Source organism: Camellia sinensis, chromosome 3 (genome assembly GCF_055761805.1).
Source record: "Camellia sinensis isolate YWXY chromosome 3, ASM5576180v1, whole genome shotgun sequence".
NCBI classification, from domain to species: Eukaryota; Viridiplantae; Streptophyta; class Magnoliopsida; order Ericales; family Theaceae; genus Camellia; species Camellia sinensis.
Window position 1 is genome coordinate 173,105,221 of NC_138963.1, and position 22,181 is coordinate 173,127,401.

Below are 22,181 nucleotides of genomic sequence, written 5' to 3' on the forward strand. Positions count from 1 at the left end.
TAATGTGAATAATAAATCCATCAAAAGATAGATTTGTTATTTGACATAACTTATTGTCAATGTTTGATCATTACAACAAGAATACCACTTATAGTTAATATCACTACCCAAAGGCTTGGTATTAATGTTGTGCTAGGTATCTTGAGATGTTGTCATTAAATTAATTTATTTAGAGATTATCTGTTTGGCAACTTAATGTACCGAACGATCACGGGGTTACAAGTTTTATGATCCCACAAATAGGTCAATATTTGAGACGAGAATTGCAGCATTTTTTGAGGATGTTGAGTTTGGGGAGAGAAATACAGTTAGAGACATTGTTTTTGAGGAGGAAGCAGGAGTAATCCCACTTCCTACTACTACTTTTGACCAATCACAGGTTCCTATACCTGTCATTGCTCAAGAAGCAATTTCGGATCCTCAACCAGACAATGTTGTTCAGGATAATATAGTTCAAAACCCCATTCAAGATGAGGTAATTGTTCCTGAGGAACAAACTCTACAACCTTAACTTCAAGAATCTGTGCCATTAAGGCGATCCACCAGAGAAAGGAGATTTGCATTTTCAGATGATTATATTGTATATCTCCAGGAACATGAGGTAAAATGTAATGTCGAAAGATGATCCAATCAACTTTCGTCAAGCCATGGAAAGTTCCAACTCTCATAAGTGGATAGAAGCCATGAATGAAGAATATAAGTCTATGCAAGACAATAAAGTTTGGGAACTTGTCTCATTACCAGTTGGTGCGAAGCTCGTAGGTTGTAATGGATATTTAAAACCAAAAGGGATTCAAATGGTAATGTGGAGAGGTATAAGGCACGTCTTGTAGCTAAAGGCTTTACTTAAAAAGAAAGAGTGCAGAGTGGACAGATTTCCATAGAGCACATTGGGACAAACTCCATGATAGCGGATCCACTTACGAAGGGACTACCACCCAAGGTCTTTCATGAGCACACTGCTCAGATGGGTGTTGTTCTATTTGAGAACATTCTGGTTTAGTGGGAGTTTGTATTTATATTACTGCTTTATGTCAGCCTTGAGTTTTATCTATGTAATTAGATTGATTTCTGCAGAAATGAAATATTCAGTTTATTACGCTCTGTTACGTATTGTGAAGTATTGATCTCAATAAAGTTAAGTAGGACCAGTTGAAAATAGGCATGTATGGATCATATCACATGTAATTTCCATGCTACGCATCCATGATTGATCTATGTCATTTAGCTGTATTAGTATACATGACCATTGGTGGGTCGAGTTACGATTGATGTAATGAAGACCGCTTTGATCCTATATTAATATAGTTAATGGACAAGATTGTTTGGATACCCTCAAGTTATGATAACAAATTTCTGAGCTCACTAAAGTTAATCACATTTTTCAGGATACATATGTGGTCCAGTGGGAGATTGTTAGATAATGTCTCAATGGGACCACATAATTAAATGTGGTGTTATCATTTATAAGAAGCCTACAATTTAAGTGATTCAATTTAGTTAATAGGCTTAAGGGTATGTGTTATGGACCTAATGTGTAGATACTAGTTGTAAAATTTCTATTTCTATGAGGGGCAGAAATAGAAATTAAAACATATTGGTTAAAGTTGGTTTTCATGCCTTTTGAACTTCCACAACCTTTCAGTTTTGAAAACCAATAAATAGTAATTAAAATCAACAATGGTTAAAGTTGGTTTTCATTCTTTTGAACTTCCACAACCTTTCAGTTTTGAAAATCAATTACAACCTTTAAAAGGTTATAGTCCCCATTCCTTCCCAAGGGTGAAAAAGAACACTGCCATTTTTCCTAAATCCTCTCAAGGAAAAACATAAGGCACCAAAGGGGAAAGGATTAGAAGGCAATAGCATAGTCAATATCAAAGGTTTTATTGACAATCAGACGCTTCCGTTTAACCGTTCATCGATAGATTCAGGTATGTTATTTTGTCTTGATTTCTTGATAATACACATGGTAAATGATTCAAAGTGTAAGGTTTATGTTCTGAAATTTATGTTACAATTATAGCAATGGTGCTCCAATCACTACGCCAAAACAGGGCATTAACGGCGGTTTTTTTAACGACGGTAACGAAAACCGTCGTTAAAGGTATCATTAACGGCGATTTTGTTACCGCCGTTAAAAAAACCGCCGTTAATGCCGACTTTTAACGGCGGTAACAAAACCGCCGCTAATGCCCAATCATTACCGCCGTTAGGGAATATATTTCATGAAGAGTGGCTATGGTAGAGTGGTTAGTGTGGGTAGATGAGAGGTTGAGGGTTCAAGACTTGGGGAGTGCAAGAAGAAAGAATTATTTTTTGAAAAATTTGAACCTATTTACGGCGGTAAAAAACCGCCGTTTTTGATCCTATGTTATTGCCGTTTTTGATCGACTTTTAACGACGGTAATTTACCTTTTTACAACGGTTGTACTTTTTCCGACGCGCATAAACGGCGGTAACAAAACCGCCGTTAATACCGCCGTTAAAGGCTTTAACGGCGATTTTACAGCCTTTAACGGCGGTAAAAAACCGCCGCTAAAGCCCAATTTTAACGTAGTGAATGGTCACTTGCTATTTTGGCAATTCTCAACTAACTCTCTTTTCTAGTTTGTAGGTGTTTGGATATAGATTTTTTTTGTAATTTTATTTTTGTTTATTTTTTGTCTTTTATGACTTTTTTTTAACTATTTGTAAAAAAAATTATATATTTATATTATTCCCGACTAGATAAATATAAAAAATTAAAAAAATTAAAAAATTAAAAAACCATATATAATTAAATTTAAAAAATTACTTGGTTTTCTACTATTTCAATTCTGTTTTTTCAACTGAATTTGAAGCCACAAATATGTTCATATTTATTGATGTGACATGTTTGACAATTGCTATTTTACTTGCCAAATTTGATAACAAATGTGGCCTATGTCATCTTTTTGACAAGTAAAATAGAAAATCATTGGAGACCCACTTTTTATCACTATTGATAAATTATAGCTTTGGCAAGTATTTTAAAAGCTCCATTGGAGATGCTCTTAACACCTCATTCGAAAAATTTTGAAAGAAAATTTGTGTAGATATAACACTAATAAAAAAATAATAATTTGTTCAATAAATTATTTGTTTTTTGGGATTTCGATGACTTTTTAATATAAGCATGTTTATCAATTTTGTTAGTTTTTTTTTTTTTTGGTAAATTTTATTTTATGTAAAATGACTATATGAAAAGGGGTAAGATAATAAATAAATAAAATTAAAAAAGGGGCTGGTTTTCACGTACCTTGTGATGAGATATAGGCAAGTTAATGACTAATGTAAATTTTTTTGGGATAAAAATTGGACTCGTCGAATGAGTTCAAATTTCTTTTGTTGTATTGGATTTTAATTGTTCATTTGATATAGTACTTTTCATATTTATATAGTCTCACGCCAATTAAAAAAATTTAAGAAAAAATACTTAAAGACTTATTTTTTATACCCTCATAGCCTAACCCAGCCCAATCCAGCCCTCTCGTTGACTATCACCTCGCAACTATTTCGACTCCCCTAGCTCAACGCCACAATCCTCCCTAACCCAGTGACTACCTACTTTCAACCATCCTCACCCTTCGAATTTGAGTTAAGCCGACACTATATCAGACTTTATAGCCTTTATATCGACCGAGTCTAGTTTAAAAAATAATTATAAATCCCAAACTTATTCATTAGACTATATGTTAAAAAAAAATTAAAAATATTTCACAATTAAATTCAATCACATATTATATTTTTTAAATAAATATATTGACATTATTATAAATTGAAAAATTTTGTATATAAATTGAATAATTTCTTAAACAAATTTAATCACACACGACCACAAATGTGAGTTTCAATAAAATTATAATGATAAAATTTAGATCCTAACAAAAAATATATATTTTAATGTATTATATCTAAATAAATAAATAATATAATAGCGGGGCTGGTTAAAAATATAAATTCCAAACCCAATTGATTAATATTTTGTGTTGAAAATGTTGAAACAATCTAGTCTGATAGATTAAAATAACCTTCTCAAACCTTACAAAAATAAGACTGAACCAAACGGATTAGATGAACTAACCGGGGAACGTCTGTCCTATTCTCATCCGGACAACCTTCTATACCCCAATAAAAAAGATGAAAAAGAAAAAAGCAAAAATCTGAACTAAGAAAATTAAGAGGAAATTAAGCCAAAAAAAAATTAACACAATCTTCACACAATTAAAAAAAATTAGGTTCAGCCAAAAAAATTAAGACGAAATTAAGCCAAAAAATCTAGGTTCAGCCAAGTTACAATACATCCATCTATTATAGCAGCAACTTAGCTGACCATTAAATCTCACAAAATGCAGTTTTTGTCAATTAACACAATCTTCACACAATTAAATCTAATTTTTACCAATTAACATAGATTCGTGATGTACAAATTCAAAAGCCCCAATTTCTGATTAACAAATTCAAATCCAAACTAATTTAAACTGATATACTAATTCAAATTCAATTTCTGATTTATAGATTCAAATCCAAACTGATATAAAAAGCCCCAATTTCTGATTTACAAACCCAAAATCCAAACCCTAGGTATTGCGATGTTGGAACTTACCAAAGAGAGAGAGCTGCTTTTCTAGTAGGTGATGAAAGTTATTGGAAATCAAGCAAGCTATTTGTTAATGTAATAAAACCAACTGCATGCTTATATCATTAATATATATTTAATAGGTAGTGCTTCTCCATCAGATGATTTATTGTAGTGCTTTAGGTAGTGCCTTCAACTTTCGGCTACTTTGTATTTTTATATGTTTGCTTTCATAATGTAGTATCATAATGATGTTGTATTAGCTCTCCTATATAATGGAGCCTTCTCTTCATGTTTAATACACAATTGAATCACAGAGTGTATTAGCTCTTTCAATCACTCTCTCTCTCAATATTTATTTCATGGTATCAGAGCAGGTGTAATCCTGTCTCATCATCAATATTTTTTTTTGTTGTCTCTCTCTTCTACTCAAATCTATTCTTCTATTTCATGCCTAAATACGGTCCAGCTTTTGGAATGGCTATCGACTCATCCTCCTCTTCTTCTGATATTATCATCTCATCATCTTTATCCTCTCATCAAATGGAAACCTCTCATCTTCCGATCACCGCCCATAAACTGAATGGGCAAAATTATTTGCAATGGTCTCAATCCATATTAATGTTTATACGGGGAAAGGAGAAAGACGACTACATCACCGGAGCCTCAGCACTACCAGAAACCACAGCATCAACCTACAAAAGGTGGATAGCTGAAAATAACATGGTCATGTCGTGGCTCGTCAACTCTATGACCACTGACATTGGCGAAAATTTTCTGTCATTTGATACTGCCAAAGAGATCTGGGACATGGCAAAAGAAACGTTTTCAGACAAGGAAAACACATCTGAAATCATCCAGCTTGAAAGCTCCCTCCACGATTTACGTCAAGACAATCTTACGGTAACTGAATATTTCAATACCCTTACTCGTCTATGGCGTCAACTTGATACGTTTGAGGTTCATAACTGGCAGTGTGTTGCTGATGGTTTGTTGTATAAAAAGATTGTCGAAGGGAAGCGTGTGTTTACATTCTTGTTAGGATTAAACACAAATCTTGATGAAATCAGAGGAAGAATTATGGGAGTAAAACCGCTACCTAGCCTTAGAGAGGCATTCTCTGAAGTCCGTCGCGAAGAAAGCCGGAAAAAACTCATGATGGGATCCCATCAACAACTGAATATGGCAGAAAGCTCGGCTCTTAAGACTCAATTCGCTCCTATTGACAACCGTCAGAAAAATAAAGGAGGTAGGCCTTGGTGTGATCATTGTAGAAAGCCGGGTCACTCGAGAGAAACTTGCTGGAAGATTCATGGAAAGCCAGCAGATTGGAAGCCACGTCAGCCTCTTGAGAAAGAAGGACGAGGTAATCATGTAGGTACAAATGAACGATCACCACAACCTGAAGCAAGCCCTTTCACCAAGGAGCAAATGGAGATGCTCCAGAAACTACTACAGTCACAATCTGGTTCGTCTTCCAACCACATCATTGGATCCGGAACCTTGGCTCACAAAGGTAATTCTTTGAACGCCTTTACTGTTGGTAAGAAACGTAAAAAACCTTGGATTGTGGACTCAGGAGCATCTGATCATATGACGGGAGATGCAACAATTTTTGATACATATAGCTCATGTCAAAATAATTTAACGGTCCGAATAGCAGATGGTTCACTATCAAAGGTTGCTGGTATAGGTTCAGTTGTGCTGTCTAGGAATCTTATTCTCAACTCTGTTCTCCTTGTTCCTGACTTGGACTGTAATTTATTGTCAATTAGTAAACTCACTAAGGAAAAGAGGTGTGTTACTAATTTTTTCTCCACTCATTGTGAATTTCAGGATTTGGATTCGGGGAAGACGATTGGCAATGCTGAGGAATGCTCTGGACTCTACATCCTTAAGGAACGCCACTATCCACAGGAACAACCTCAAACGGCAATTCGTGGTAGTTCTTTTTCGGTTTCGTGTCAAAATAACGATAGAGCAATTATGTTGTGGCACTATCGCTTAGGTCATCCGAATGTTATGTATCTCAAGCATTTATTTCCTTCATTATTTAAAACTCCAAAACCTTTTGATTGTGAAATCTGTCAATTGTCTAAGCATGTACGGTCCCATTTTCCCATTCAATCCTATAAAGCGTCTCGTCCATTCTCACTAATTCATAGTGATATCTGGGGTCCATCAAGAATAAAAAATGTAACTGGTACTAGGTGGTTTGTCTCATTCATAGATGATCATACTAGATTAACTTGGGTCTTCCTCATGAAAGACAAATCTGAAACAAGCCAAATTTTCAAAAATTTTCAAATTATGATTCAGACACAATTCCAGTCAAAAATCCAAATTCTAAAATCTGATAATGCTCGGGACTATTTCAACTCCATTCTAGGAGAATTTTTAGCCAAAGAAGGGATAGTTCACTTAAGTTCATGTGTTGACACCCCACAACAAAATGGCATCGCTGAACGGAAAAATAGACATTTGTTAGATGTTGCTAGATCGCTAATGTTTTCCACAAATGTTCCACAATTCTTCTGGGGGGAAGCTGTTCTTACAGCAGCCTACCTTATCAATAGGATGCCATCTAGGGTACTACAATTCCAAACTCCTTGTCAACTTCTCCTAAAATCCTTTCCAACTACTCGCCTCATCTCCACTATCCCACCAAAAATTTTCGGGTGTTCTGTCTTTGTTCATATCCATCAACAGTATCGAAGTAAACTTGATCCTAGGTCGCTCAAGTGTATCTTCATTGGGTATTCGTCACATCAAAAAGGGTATAAGTGTTACTCTCCGGTCACAAGGAAATTCTACAATTCCATGGATGTCACATTTTTTGAAACCCAGTCTTACTACCCTAAAATCGTTCTTCAGGGGGAGACTCCACCCCAGGAAAATCAATTTTGGACCCTTGAGTCATTTAGTGAGCCATCCATCACCACCAAGAATCCCACACCTCCTGAGTCATTGAATCAATCTTTACCTGCCGAAAATTCTGAGTTCATTGTTGACTTGCGGGATAATGAGCACATCCAAAAGGAAACGGAGGAAGGAGCAATTTCTCAACAATCCCATGAGGCTGAACCGGGTTCTAATCCAAGCAACATTCCAGGTGACAATCTTCCTCCCACAGATAGTACTGATAATTCTGAGTTAGAAAATAGTATTCTTAATATGCCCATAGCTTGGAGAAAAGGAGTTAGATCATGTACTCAGCATCCCATTGGGAACTTTATTTCTTATGATAAGCTATCACCTTCGTTTCGTGCCTTCACGTCTAGCATCACGGAGATACCCATTCCTCGGAATATTCAGGAAGCTTTCAAGTATCCGAAGTGGAAGGCGGCAGTCAATGAGGAAGTTCGGGCTCTGGAAAAGAATGGTACTTGGGCAATTACTGATCTTCCAAGAGGTAAGAAACCAGTTGGGTGTAAGTGGATTTTCACAGTAAAACACAAGGCAGATGGTAATGTAGAACGTTATAAAGCTCGGTTGGTCGCCAAAGGATTCTCCCAATCCTATGGCATTGACTATCAAGAAACCTTTGCTCCAGTTGCCAAGCTCAACACTGTTCATGTACTTTTATCCTTGGCAGCTAATCTCGATTGGACACTTCACCAACTTGATGTGAAAAATGCCTTTCTCAATGGTGACTTAGAGGAAGAAGTTTACATGGACATTCCTGCTGGACTTGAGACAACATTAAATTCCAACAAAGTTTGCAGACTCCAAAAATCCTTGTATGGTCTCAAACAATCTCCCAGGGCCTGGTTTGAACGGTTCACTAAGGCAGTGAAAGGGTACGGTTTTGTTCAATGTCAATCCGATCATACATTATTTGTGAAGCACTCCCTAGGAGGGAAATTGGCAATTATCATTGTTTATGTGGATGACATAATTCTAACAGGTGATCATGAAGAGGAAATTGGCTTACTTAAAAAATTCCTCACAAAGGAATTTGAGATTAAAGATCTTGGAAACCTTAAGTACTTTCTTGGAATGGAGATTGCTAGGTCAAAGAAAGGTATAGCAGTCTCACAACGTAAATACGTTCTAGACTTACTGAATGAAACAGGGATGCTAGGATGCAAGCCGGCAGACACACCTATGGACACAACTATCAAACTGGAAGAAAGTGACGGTAGTGCACCAAGTGATAAAGGGAGATATCAACGTCTTGTGGGAAAACTCATTTATCTTTCTCATACAAGGCCAGACATCGGCTTCTCTGTTAGTGTGGTCAGTCAATTCATGAATAATCCAACCGAAAAACACATGACTGCTGTGATCAGAATATTGAGGTACCTAAAAAGGACACCGGGAAAGGGTCTCTTCTTCCAAAGAACAACAAATAGAAAAATTGAGATTTTTTCAGATGCAGATTGGGCCGGTTCATTGACTGATCGAAGATCAACTTCTGGCTATTGTTCGTTTGTTTGGGGGAACGCGGTTACATGGCGAAGCAAGAAACAGTCAGTGGTAGCCCGTAGTAGTGCTGAGGCAGAATTTCGTGCTATGGCACTAGGTATCTGTGAGGGAATCTGGTTGAACAGGATGTTAGAAGAATTACGGGTTCCATCTGAGCATCCCATGGTTTTATACTGCGACAACCAAGCCGCCATCAGTATAGCTAAGAATCCGGTTCATCATGATCGAACGAAACACGTGGAGATAGATCGACACTTTATCAAGGAAAAGATTGAAGAAGGCGTTTTTCAAGTCAGCTACACTCCAACAAACTATCAAAAGGCTGACATTCTCACAAAAGCTCTTGCTCGCGTTCACTTCGAAGATCTGACGGAAAAATTGGGAATGATTAATATCTACAACGTAGCTTGAGGGGGAGTATTGGAAATCAAGCAAGCTATTTGTTAATGTAATAAAACCAACTGCATGCTTATATCATTAATATATATTTAATAGGTAGTGCTTCTCCATCAGATGATTTATTGTAGTGCTTTAGGTAGTGCCTTCAACTTTCGGCTACTTTGTATTTTTATATGTTTGCTTTCATAATGTAGTATCATAATGATGTTGTATTAGCTCTCCTATATAATGGAGCCTTCTCTTCATGTTTAATACACAATTGAATCACAGAGTGTATTAGCTCTTTCAATCACTCTCTCTCTCAATATTTATTTCAAAAGTCTAAACCACCGACGACAGCAGCGGTTTGAGACAGAGCGGTGAGGAGGGCTCCAGTGGTTTGATGAAGACGATTGAGAGAATGGCGCAGCGACGAGAAGACGAGAGGGTTGAGAGGGAGTGAGAGGATGAGAGAAGAGAGAGCCTGAGCTACTTGGGTTTGGAATTTGAATAGAGAGGAGAGAGAGAGAGAGGCCACGCGTTAGTTGAAGAGAGAGAGGAAGAGTTGAGGCAGTCGAGCCTCTAATCAATGTTTTAAAACCTGGATCGGATTGGCCGGTCAGACTGGTAGAACCGGGTCCAGTTTCGGTAAAAAAAAACTCCAAAACCTGGACTAGGTTGAAAATTTGTCAAAATTAAGGGTAAATGAATAATCGGAAGGACCGACCAAACCGACCGAACCGAACGGTTTTTGGTCGGTGTTTTAAGTTTTCAATCATTCGGTTCGGTTCGGTTTATATTTTTCTGTACATTCGTTTCGGTTTACGGTTTTTGATTTTTTGAACCGAACCGAACCGACTTATATAATATTAATAGGCCCAAAATGTGAGGCCCTAAACCTATGTAGGAATTACATGGCCTGAGCTAAAATTTTATGCAAAATGAATAGAAATATAGGCCCAAAATGTGAGGTCCAACTAGGGAAAAAAAAAAGGCCAAAAAATCGAAAAACCGAAAAAACCGCACCGCACCGTAATAAACCGAACCACACCGGTTTATGTTATTTTTCTGGGTGGTTCGGTTCACAAATATGAAAAACCGAAATGATCGGTTCGGTGCAAAACTAGTGAAAAAACCGACCGAACCGAACCGATTTCACCCTTAGTCAAAATCAAAAGAATTGCCGGTTCAACCAAAAAAATCGATGACCCGGTATCGGTTTTGGAACGACTCGGCAATTGGAAAATTTCTAATTTTTTTATTTATTAATTTTCTTCTTTTCTTTTCATTTCTTTCTTATATATATATATATATATATATAAATATATTTCAAAATTTTTATTAAAAACTCTTACTTCTAGAGTCTTCTCTCTTGAAGAGGAGTCTCATTGGATGTTTGGGGAGATTATGAAAGTTTATTGGTATTTATAAAAAAAAGATTTTTCAAAGAGAATCTACAAAATTTTATGTGAAATTCAATCAAATTATTTAAATCATATTGATTTGATGGAGAGTTGAAAATTTCCTTTCCCTCCAAAATTAAATCTAGCATTCAATCAATTTGTTTGGAGGAAATGTTAAAAAAATTTAATTTCTTTAAAACAAGTAACTCTTTCTTTTCAGTTATGACTTTATTAAATATTATTAATAAATACTATGCAACAATTTTTATTTTTATTTAAGTATATATATATATATTTATAATTTATAATTATATCTTTTAATTATATAATATTAATTATGACGTCACAGTTTGACCACTTTGACCCAACGGTTGAACCGATGAACCGTTCACCCGGTCCCTTTCTCGGTTTGCTCACCGGTCCGATTTTCAAAACATTACCTCTAATTGTCGAGACAACAAGCATTATTGTTAAAATGGGTTAAATTACTGTTTGTCCATTTTATATTTGGTCATTTTTTTATTTTATTTTCTTAAAGGTTTTTTTTTTAATGTTTTTTTTTTATTCCACTTTACTCTTAAAGTTAATTTATATTAAAATTAGACAGAACATGTCACAATAACTATCACTTAATATAAAAAATATATTATTATATTAAAATTTAAATTTATATTAAAAGCGTAAATCATATATAATAAAAAAAAATTATACTACGTAACTGATAATATGTCATTTTATATCTAATTTTTAATAGAAATTAATTTTAAAAGTAAAAAAAAAAAATTTATATATAAAAAGCTATAATAAGAGAAAATAAATTTAAAAAGTCAAAATGAGAAAGTGATAGGTGATTCTATTTACATACTACCAATACTCTTAGTGCACACCATTTTCTCAATGCACACTACATATATTTTCAATTCTTTGATTTCTTCTCACTTCACACCATCAGCTTTAAAAATATCTAAATTACCCTTATCTTCTTCAATTCTCTATCCCAAACCCTAACCCTTACCAACCACCCATTACCACTACCTCTGCTTCTTCTGCCACCGCCCCTTACCGTCGCTACCTCCCTAGCCCCATCGCCTAATCGCTATCCTTTCAACTACTCTCCAAACCCCAGATCTAAAATAACTACTCATTCTTCTTCTTTTTCTTTTTATTCTTTTTCTAGTTCTAAAAACACTTGATCTAGAAGTTGCGGTGGAGTAGCAATGGTAAAGAAGGGGGTTTGCGAATAAGGGTTAGAAGAGGATTCGTAATGGAAGAGGAGATTCACGACGGGAAGGGAGATAGCGGGAGAGGGGAATCGCGAAAATAGTGGGGGTTGGGTTAGGGTTTTACAATGACAGAAAAGAAGTAGAAGATGAAGAAGAAGAAGAATAAGTTAAGGTTTTCCAGAGGTGCGCTGACGACAAGGTTTGCATCGGCTGCCAGCGAAAACGAAGATAGGGATCTTTTTCTCTCTCAATTTCTTTCTCTTCAAATTTGGGAACCCAGATTGAAAGAGGTTCACCGATGGGGGCTGCGTGGTTATTGTGGGAATGAGAGGCTAGGAAAGGGTCTCTGGTGGCAATGGTGGTGGAAACTGATGATAATGGTGGCTGATTGTGAATGAGGGGTGTATTGAAAAATGGCTTGAGAGACAAAAGAGTAACTTGATAGAGGGACAACGATGTAATAAAAAAATGATAGTGGATATCAAAAAAATTAGTGGCGTGTAAATAAAATTTCCCAAAAGTGACAAAACATAAAGGGGAATGTGTAATTTTCCTATTAAAATGGCACTGTAGATTTACGATGATACCCTTGTTGAATTATTACACCTTTCAGAACGCATCTTCCCTATTTTTCCCCTGGCAGTAAGCACCACTGCACCGCGGCTGACCCATATCAGTGTTGCGCCACCATAGCTCATATTGTCTCTCTCTCTCTCTTTCTCTCTCTCTTTCTTCTTCCTTAAACCCACCAATCGTAAAAGGAGTGTAGAGGGTCAGAAATTAAGCTCCAAATTAAGTATAGGCTTAAGTGTTGAGGTCGCCACAAAGAGGCAACCGGGAATAAAAAAGGAGCATGGGCTAAAGCCCAAAGGAAGTGGGCCAACAAAAGGCCAAAGCAGGTCCGACTTGCCAAGGGTCCAAACAAACTCCACGAAGGAGAATGCCTAAGTCAAGTTGCAGAGGCAACACATGTAGCGATCAAGCTGCGGAGGAAACACTTGTGGCGGTCAAGTTGCTAAGGCACTTTGTGTGTAACGCCCTCAAAATAAAGCATATGACAATCATTCGATAGATCTATAAACATGATAGATAAGTTATATTTTCATTCATCAGAGTTAATATTACAAAAGGTATTTCATGTAATTCCAAATGTTTACAACAGAATAAATGCCCTACGGGCTTACATCTTTCCAAGTTATCACTTGGTTACAACAAAAGAAGAGTTCTAACTCTATACATGAAAAGCCTTCAGCTTGGATTTACATTTAACACAAAATATAAATAACAAAACGGAGTCTTCAACTCCTAAACCTCCCAAGCTAAGGCCTTGGAGGCGGCATATCACCTGTACCTGAAAAATGGTGTCCCAAGTAGGGTGAGTCAATGTCCAGTAGAGATATGCTAAACAACATATGAGAATTAACTAAAACATTAACATTCGATAAATGTCTAACACTTATGAACCATCTTAAACCTTTTCCATAAACAATCAACATGGATACCCACATTTCAATTCACTTCCAGTTATTACCCAAGTCAATTCATTGACATAATTCATTATCATATAAATAATTCAAAATGGGATTGCAACTCATTCGTCAACACTTTAATCATAAATATCATTCATACACTTTCATAACTTGCCATTTTATGGAACTACGTCCGAGGGAACCGGTACTCAAATATAAATAAGATTTCGGGACTTTCACCCTGGACACTTCGGCCAACTTAATTCTCCATGGAGTCCATTCCCTATCTCCTCCTAAACAATGGAGTACATCCCCTATCAACCCAAACGAAGATACATATACAATGTATTTAAACATGTTGTCATATACAATGACCAATCCCATCACATATACAATGTTTACTTTCAACCTTCATATTCAATGACATGTTCAAATCGATTAGTTTCAATTTACCTAATCAACATGCAGTTTCTACAACAATCATGGCTATCCTCCACCGATAGCCCAAAACAGATATATCTAAACCGATAAATAAATTTCTCAACAGATAATTTATCACATTTTCCATAGGTGAGTGATTCATCAATCCAACTACACCATTTAATCACAATTTTCTCAAATTCCATGATTTTCAAACCAATTTCATGTTTCCGCATCATTTTCATTATTTATGCAAATAACCTTTATAATTCAAATTAGGGCATTTTTCCCCATTTTCTCAAATAGTGCACCCAAGGCCAAATCTCACCATTTCAACAATTATACACCATTAACCCCATTTTTTAGGTCTAACATACACATATGGAGCCCAAACAAGAAACCCCTATTTCACAATTCCAAACTCAAACCCTAACTTTACCCAAACCAATCATTTATACAAAATGACCAACATCTATGTCAAAACTCATGTAGGACAGTAGAATATCCCTACCTCAAGAAGAGAAGACAAGCCAAGCAAGAGATGGGCTTCAAAGATGACGAAACCAACTTCCATTCGGATGAAAATGAAGATATTGAAGAGCTCAAACTTTTTGTCAAAGGAAGGAGGGTGAGGAGATCACTAGATCTAGGTCAAAATGTAGAGAAAGAGGGTATTTTAGAGAGAGAAGCTCTCAACATAGGGTTTTGGAAAGTTTTAGAGAGAGAAATGATAGAAAAAGTGATTTAAAATGTCACTTACGTGATTTGATATACGTACAGTCCGCTCGAGCGGAGAGTTTGATGCTCGAGCGTTAGACACAATAATTTGACCCGCTCGAGCGCAACAAAGGCCGCTTGAGCTCTAAGACACAAAAGCAAGACACTACTTGCTTGAGCGCAATGAGGCTCGCTTGAGCGTAGAATACACTCGTCCAGTATTTTACAGATTTCAAACAGTCGCTCGAGCGCAAGAAGGGCCGCTTGAGCTCAGACCCGCTTGAGCGTAATAAACATCGCACGAGCGTAAAAAACACTTCTGTAGTATCTCTTGCAGACGCACAAGGTACTGAAAGATTGCAAACCCCGTTTGAGTGCAAGAAGGCCCGCTCGAGCGGAAGATCAAAATTCTGGACATCAAGGTTCTAGACCAACAATCAACCAACCTGTTCTGAACACGCCCAAGACAGTCAAAAACCCAAATTCAAAGGGCAAAAAGAGGAAAAGACATAACAGCAACATTAAACCACAAGACCTAAGTCCGAAACACCATAAAGGTCGAGTTAGAAACTGGGATCGCTATATTGTCTCAGTGCCGTCATTCCGAGTATTGTCGGTACCATTGCCATTCCAAGTATCGTCGGTTCCGCCGCCACCTAGAGTTGCTGAGGGAAGGAGAGAACTGAAGCAACTAAGTTGCAGAGGCATTACTTGTAGCGCCCAAGTTCTAAAGGCACTTTGTTAACGCCATCTCCAATATTGTCGGTTTTGCCATATTGAACTTGCCACAGGAAAAGATTGCCGTAACAACTATAGTCGCCGCAACCAACTTGCGGAGGGAACATCCCACCAAGGAGATAGCAGTCTTTGGGAAAAGCTTCCCTTTTGCAAGTAGAGGCTAATGCTTGGCATTGATAATAGGCCCCAAGGCATTACTAGCTTAGGGTTGATACCAAGTCCCAAAGTTCATTAACTTGGCGCTGATAGCAGGCCACAAACTTACTGGTTAGAGCTGATAGTAGGCTCAAAGATACCAGTTTACCACGGAGATCCCGTGAAGATGGGAGCAAGGTAGCCCAAGTATAAGGGACTCCCTTTCTATTTACCCAGGTCATGGACCTGCCTTAGTTGCACAGACAGGACTAAGGAAGCCCTCTTGGGCTTGGTATTAAGGCACAACATGGCTGATAGTAGGTTGGGCTATGGCCTTCGCCTTGGAAAGTTGGGGAGTTTGTGGTTAGCTGGCTAAGGGTGGAGGCTATGCTGAGGTGAACACGAACATGGCTGATAGTAAGCTATGGAGTCCTGAGAATGAATGTATTGGCTAAATAAAACTGAGAAGGCAAGTGCAGCAGTAAGGTTTATCGTTGCAAGTGCACTTGTTAAGGTTCGAGTTGAAAAGGTAAGTGCAGCAGCAAACACTCCCGCCGCAACTGCACTTGCTGAGGCTCAAGAGGGAGCTGCAGCGCCAAACACTCCCGTTGCAACTACACTTGCTGAGGCTCCAAAAGGTAGTTGCGGAGGCAAACAGATAGTACACAGTATATGCAGATGGACATGTGGCACCTTCAACCTGGTGGCTCAAGGCAGAATATTTCATGTGATCCTCTGGAACACATGTCCTCTCTCTATTCGACAACTTGGTGTCCTCTTGGTACTAAGGAAAAGCCTATAAATAGGACCTATTTTGCAAGGTTCAAGGAGAGAAATTTTAGGGATTTGGGGGAGATGCTGCCCATTTTGGCATTGCTATACATTTCTTCCTGAGCCACTTGCTTCACCCTCACCCAGCTACTCACAACTTCCTAGACAATTGCTGCTGCTCATTCTCCAGTCATTCCACCATTATTGGACCATTAGCATAGTTTTGCCTCTCTAATCACCTTTCTAACCTTGAACCCCTTTACAGGGAGAAAGAGAGAGAGGATCGAGGGTTTCAGAGAGTGAATTTGAGGACGACCAAGACAATGTAAAAAGACTCTTGTTTTGTTGTGTAGATGATATGATGATTTGCAGAAAAAGGGTCCTAAACCCAACAGTAGCTCGCTAAAGTTCCATGTAATTTGCAAAGCTCTATCCTATCTACAAACTTCTTCAACCCATTTCTAATTGTACATTTTCTAACTATTTTATGTTAAATTCTGTAGCATTCTACTGTATTCAATTGAAATTTGAAACATTCTACTACGTTTACATTTTTTGTTTTTTTTGTAAATATTGTTGATACTTTGCTTTGAATGACTCTGAATTCTAATTCATAAGGTCACTTTCACGTCATAGATTTAAGCTCTGAATTTGATTATTTGCGCACATATTTCAAGTCGAACCAGGAGAAAAGATAGATTTTGGGAATTTTTTGTGGGTTTGAGTTTTTAAGAAAAAAAAAAAGGCAAAATTGTGTCTTTGGTAGAGATTGGGTCACTACGCCAAAACAGGGCATTAACGGCCGTTTTTTTAACGGCGGTAACGAAAACCGTCGTTAAAGGTATCATTAACGGCGGTTTTGTTACCGCCGTTAAAAAAACCGCCGTTAATGCCCACTTTTAACGGCGGTAACAAAACCGCCGCTAATGTCCAATCATTACCGCCGTTAATGACGGCGGTCTTTGCCGGCGAAACTCCGGCGAAACTCCAGCGTGCTCCGGCGAAACTTCGGCGAGCTCCGGCGAAACCATCTACAATAAAGTAAAAATAATGTTTAAATATTTATTTAGGGAATATATTTCATAAAGAGTAACTATGGTAGAGTGGTTAGTGTGGGTAGATGAGAGGTTGAGGGTTCAAGACTTGGGAAGTGCAAGAAGAAAGAATTATTTTTTGAAAAATTTGAACCTATTTACGGCGGTAAAAAACTGCCACTTTTAACGACGATAATTTATCTTTTTACGACGGTTGTACTTTTTCCGACACACGTATAAACGGCGGTAACAAAACCGCCGTTAAAGACTTTAACGGCGGTTTTACAGCCTTTAACGGCGGTAAAAAACCGCCGCTAAGGCCCAATCTTGGCGTAGTGGGTTCAGGTGAAGTGGTGGTGACTTTAATGGTGAAGTCAAAATGGATGGAATTTAGAGAGGAGTAGTGTAACAAGATAAAAATGGACATTCAAGGAAAAGTTGTTGGTGAAGTGCCAACTTCTGTCAGGTTCATAGACAAATGACTAAAATATTTTAGAGAGGATAGTGATATTTTAGAGAATATTAAGGGATGGCAGTGTTATTTCAGAATAATTTAAATGCAAGTGTAATTTACTTTTTTTTGGACATCATTTACAGTAAGTCATTCACCACAACACCTAGCTCTGATAAATCTTCATCCGACTTTTCCCCAAAGCATCACAAATTAGTTTAGCATCACAGTTCTGAAGTGGGATCATTTCTAGATACTGTTAGACCATGACTGCCACTGCCAGAGATTATTTTTTATTTTTATTTTTTTTGTGTTATTTTTTTGTTTAGCTTCGTGTGAGAGAGTTGTGTCTAGTTTTAGAACTTTTTTTTTTTTCTCTCTAAATGTTAAGGAGTGAACATTTTATTCACGTCATTCCAATCAAACGAAAAAACTATCTTAATTTCTCTGCAACTTCATCAGTAGAATCCCAATTTCTTGTCTTCTTTATTTTTCTATCGTCAATTTCATTCCAATTTCAATTATGGCTATTACAATACATGGAGATATATGACCTTGAATTGCCATATGAGAAATCTATCAAGTCCTTGCATGTATCAAAAGCAAAAACGAACTAGTGTTTATTGCTTCAACCACACAATCTAAACAAAATCATTACACAAAATGAAATTGATTACACAAAATTATTTTCCAAACTCAAACCAAAACCCAATCCCAAATACCAAAATATCTTAGTTTTTCGATAGTAATACATTCACTAGTTTGTCCAAATTCAAAGTGGATGACCCATCTGGTCCAGTAGCCTTTTCTGCTAAATTCTTCCACTCCATAGCCTTGTTCTTCATTTTCTTCCCCTTCTCTCCTTCCATGAACTCTCTAATCAGCTTCTCTACTTCATCTCTTTTCACATTATTATCAATCTCCATGCCAACCTCCCATTCAGTGCAAGTATACCTACAATTTGTCACCTGATCTGCAAAAAATGGCCAACACATCATGGGCACCCCCGCCGCCAAGCTCTCAATAGTTGAGTTCCATCCACTGTGTGTTAAGAACACTCCAACTGATGGGTGGTTCAGGACTTCCTCTTGCGGGCACCACCCTGCTATCAGTCCCGTTTCTTTAGTGTCTGCCTTGAATTCCGGAGGTAAAATGGCCGAGTCTCCGATTACCAGATCAGGCCTAATTACCCACAAGAAGTAGTGCTTGCTATTGGCAAGTCCCCAAGCAAACTCTACCAAGTGTTGCAGTGACATGACTGTTACACTTCCAAAATTGACATAAATAACGGAGCTAGGTTCTTTGGAATCAAGCCATTGGAGACACTTTGGTTCTTCTTTCCACAAATTGTATCCAAGACGCTCCAAGTCTGGTGATACTTGTTGGTTTAGAAGTAACTGTAAAGGACCAATGGTGTAAACATTTTGAAACATAGATGAGAGAGCATCCAAAAGATCTTGTTCCAACGCATTGAAAGTATGAAGACCAATTGCTGAAGCTTGAGAAGCACTCTCTGCCGATTCCATGGCTAAGTTAAATATTTCATCATTTGGATTAGTAGTTTGGAAACATGTTGGAAGGTCCTTTAGACGAATATCTTTCATTCCTGGAATCCAGTCTATTATGGTGTCTAAGTACCCGTTTGTTAGATAGCTTTCATCTGCATATCATAAACAGTAAACAAAAATATAAATAGGAGATTTATTTATTTTTGTGGTTATAAGAATTTAATAAATTTTGTAAACGGTTTATAAATTATTTAATACAAAAATAAATACCAACAAGTTTTTAATGACAATATTAAAAATTTTGTAAATTTAAACATATATATATATATATATATATATATTTTCTTTTTTTTCTGTACACGTAATCGTTGCCAAACAGGCATTTCATGTTTTGCTTTCAAAAAGATGAAGAAAAAAAAAGGGTAGTAAAAACCAAACAGGCCTGCTTTTCATTTTTCATATTTTCTCATTTTCTTCTTTGCTATACACACACAGACATGTATAATAATTGGATAGATTATATTGACCCCCCCTAAATTTGAAAAAATACAGTAAGTTTTATAAATTTTATAATTACATTGACCTCTTTAAGTTTTAATTCACATAAATTTAGCCATTTTCATCAATTATTTGTTGGTCATGTGAACGGAAAAATGATATTTTCATTTCTTTAATACTAAGATGTATATAACTTACCTTGTTTGTTTTTGTGTCTTCACACTATTTGTATTAGTTGTGGTCCCTTTAGCTTTACTAAAAGGGAAGTTGGTGTAATTAGCCAAAACTAAGAGCTTGTTGTCAAGAAGGTGTTGGGTCACATCATGTGAGAAACTTATGTCTGTTTTGTGATTGATTTGTGTTACTAATCTTTTTCATATAATTAACTTATATACATAAACATACCTTTGAGTGGTGCAAGACCTTTGTCCAAGAGAGCACGAAACTGATAAAAGCCCATGAAGCTACAAGCAGAAAAAGTCCAGAACACAGCAACGGGGATTTGGAGTTCATAAGCTGCTGTAATGGTGAATGGCATTACACCATCAGAGACAATGCAAGTGACAGCTGGTGTGGTGGCATTGTAGTTGTCCTCGTCGAGTTGGGCAAGGAGGTTGCGAAATGGTGTCAAGAAGTTCGTTCTGACTGATCCACAGAGAGCAATTGCGTCTTGGGTGGCGTTGGGGTCGGATGGTGGGAGGCTATCTGGGATTGTTTTGAATTGGAAGTTGGGGAAATCATAGAGAGAGTCAGGTCCTCTGGCTTTGATAAGGCGGTTTTGGTTGAAGTCTGTGTTGACAAAGGTGATGTAAAAACCCCTATGGTGGAGGAGCTTTGCTAGTTTGAGCATTCCTTTTATGTGGCTTTGTGCTGGGAATGGTATGCATACTGCATGAGGCTTGTTGTCACTTGCCATTGCTTTGCACACTTCTAGATCCCTCAGTCTCTTCTCTTCTGTGCTCTTGTTATGGTTGTGCACTGCAAAACAATGGAGAGACAGAGAGAGAGTAGATTACTAGTTAATATTCAGTGTGTTTGGTTTGAGTTTCTAAATTAAATTTTTTGAAAATTGAATTTTTTGGTTTTCGTATTCTTTTGTTTTTAGTGAATATTTTTTAAATTTTAAATATTTTTTTTACTTTTTTAGATGTACCTTAGTTAGATGTATCTAAAAAATAAAAAATTTGTGAAAAAATATTTTAAAAAATTAATAAATACATAAAAATACAAAAAATGTACTGAATTCTTGTATTTTTTTTGTATTTTTGATATTTAGTGAATTTTTAAAAGATTTTTTTTATAATTTTTTACTTTTTATGTGTATTTATATTAGGTGTGTCTAAAAAGTAAAAAAATTGTTTAAAATATTAAAAAAATTCAGTAAAAACAAAAAAACACGAAAAATAAGAAAGTAAAATTTTCTGAAAAATGAAATCAAGAAAGCTGATTGGTATTCATTGGATTAGATTAATATCAGTGGATCATTTGCCAGTCATTCATTGAATAATAAATTAAAAGTGACGGAGATACCCAATTTAAATAACAAAAAATCCAATATTTTAAAATTATATCTAGACAAGCCTTTCTTTGTTGGACCAACTGGCGATTTTTTCTGTACTCCCAATACATCTTGCATGCATATAGTATCATAAAATGAAAGATTATGTCCAATTTGATCGATCTGAATGGATCCCTCGTTACTGCCCAATCACTTTCATCTTGCTTATCACGCCCACAATATTTTATCAAATAATTCTATAGTGTTCATTAATTAAAATAACAAAAGAAATCACAACATATCTAATTATTTGCATTAAAAAAAATAAAAATTAGAAATACAAAGTAAATTCAGAAGTCTGTGGTTTCGAAAAAACGAAATAGAAAAGTCAGGATATATCAAATCAATGGTTTATTTATACTTGTTGTCTTCTTTGTAATAAGTAAATTCACAAACAATATTGATTCAACGCTGTAAATTTGCACTATTAATGACAACTCTAACAAATAGATGCCAAACTATCACATCAGTAATAGGATCTATGTCGGCGCCACGTCATTAGTGATGTATTAGTGGTTTGAAACATTTTTTATTCAGAAAAGTCTGATTTTGAATAAATGAAATAAAAGTCTTCAGAATATATCAAATCAATGATTTATTTATACTTCTTGTCTATTCTTTTAATAAGTAATAAAATACATCCTATAATTATGATGATAAAATCAATTTTCATTTTTTCACAAATAATCTAGACAATACCCTATAAAATAAATTGTTCAAATCCTAAGATGATGACAGCCCACGATCTCTAACAACACTATTCTGTCCACTAGACTTTGCGATTTAACCCATTAAGCCCTCATGCATTCTACTTTTATGATCCGAACTATTCGTGCTCAAATCAATTTTT

At 36.4% G+C, this 22,181-nt stretch overlaps 1 protein-coding gene across 1 annotated transcript; it reads right to left on the reverse strand.

Moving 5' to 3' along the window:
• Nucleotides 1-18,221: 18,221 nt before the first annotated feature.
• On the reverse strand, nt 18,222-20,792 carry LOC114323734 (7-deoxyloganetin glucosyltransferase). The gene is made up of 2 exons (XM_028271386.2): nt 20,179-20,792; nt 18,222-19,427 (listed from the first exon to the last, which is right to left on the reverse strand). Exons 1-2 carry the CDS (start codon nt 20,687-20,689, stop codon nt 18,499-18,501), a joined length of 1,440 nt encoding a protein of 479 aa, XP_028127187.2. The 5' UTR covers nt 20,690-20,792; the 3' UTR covers nt 18,222-18,498.
• Between the last annotated feature and the right edge of the window lie 1,389 nt (nt 20,793-22,181).

Coding starts and splice junctions, on each gene's coding strand:
- LOC114323734 (XM_028271386.2), bottom strand. CDS start 20,689: ATGGCAAGTGACAACAAGCCTCATGCAGTATGCATACCATTCCCAGCA. Junction 19,428..20,178: donor AGGTCTTGCACCACTCAAAG/GTATGTTTATGT, acceptor TATGATATGCAG/ATGAAAGCTATCTAACAAAC.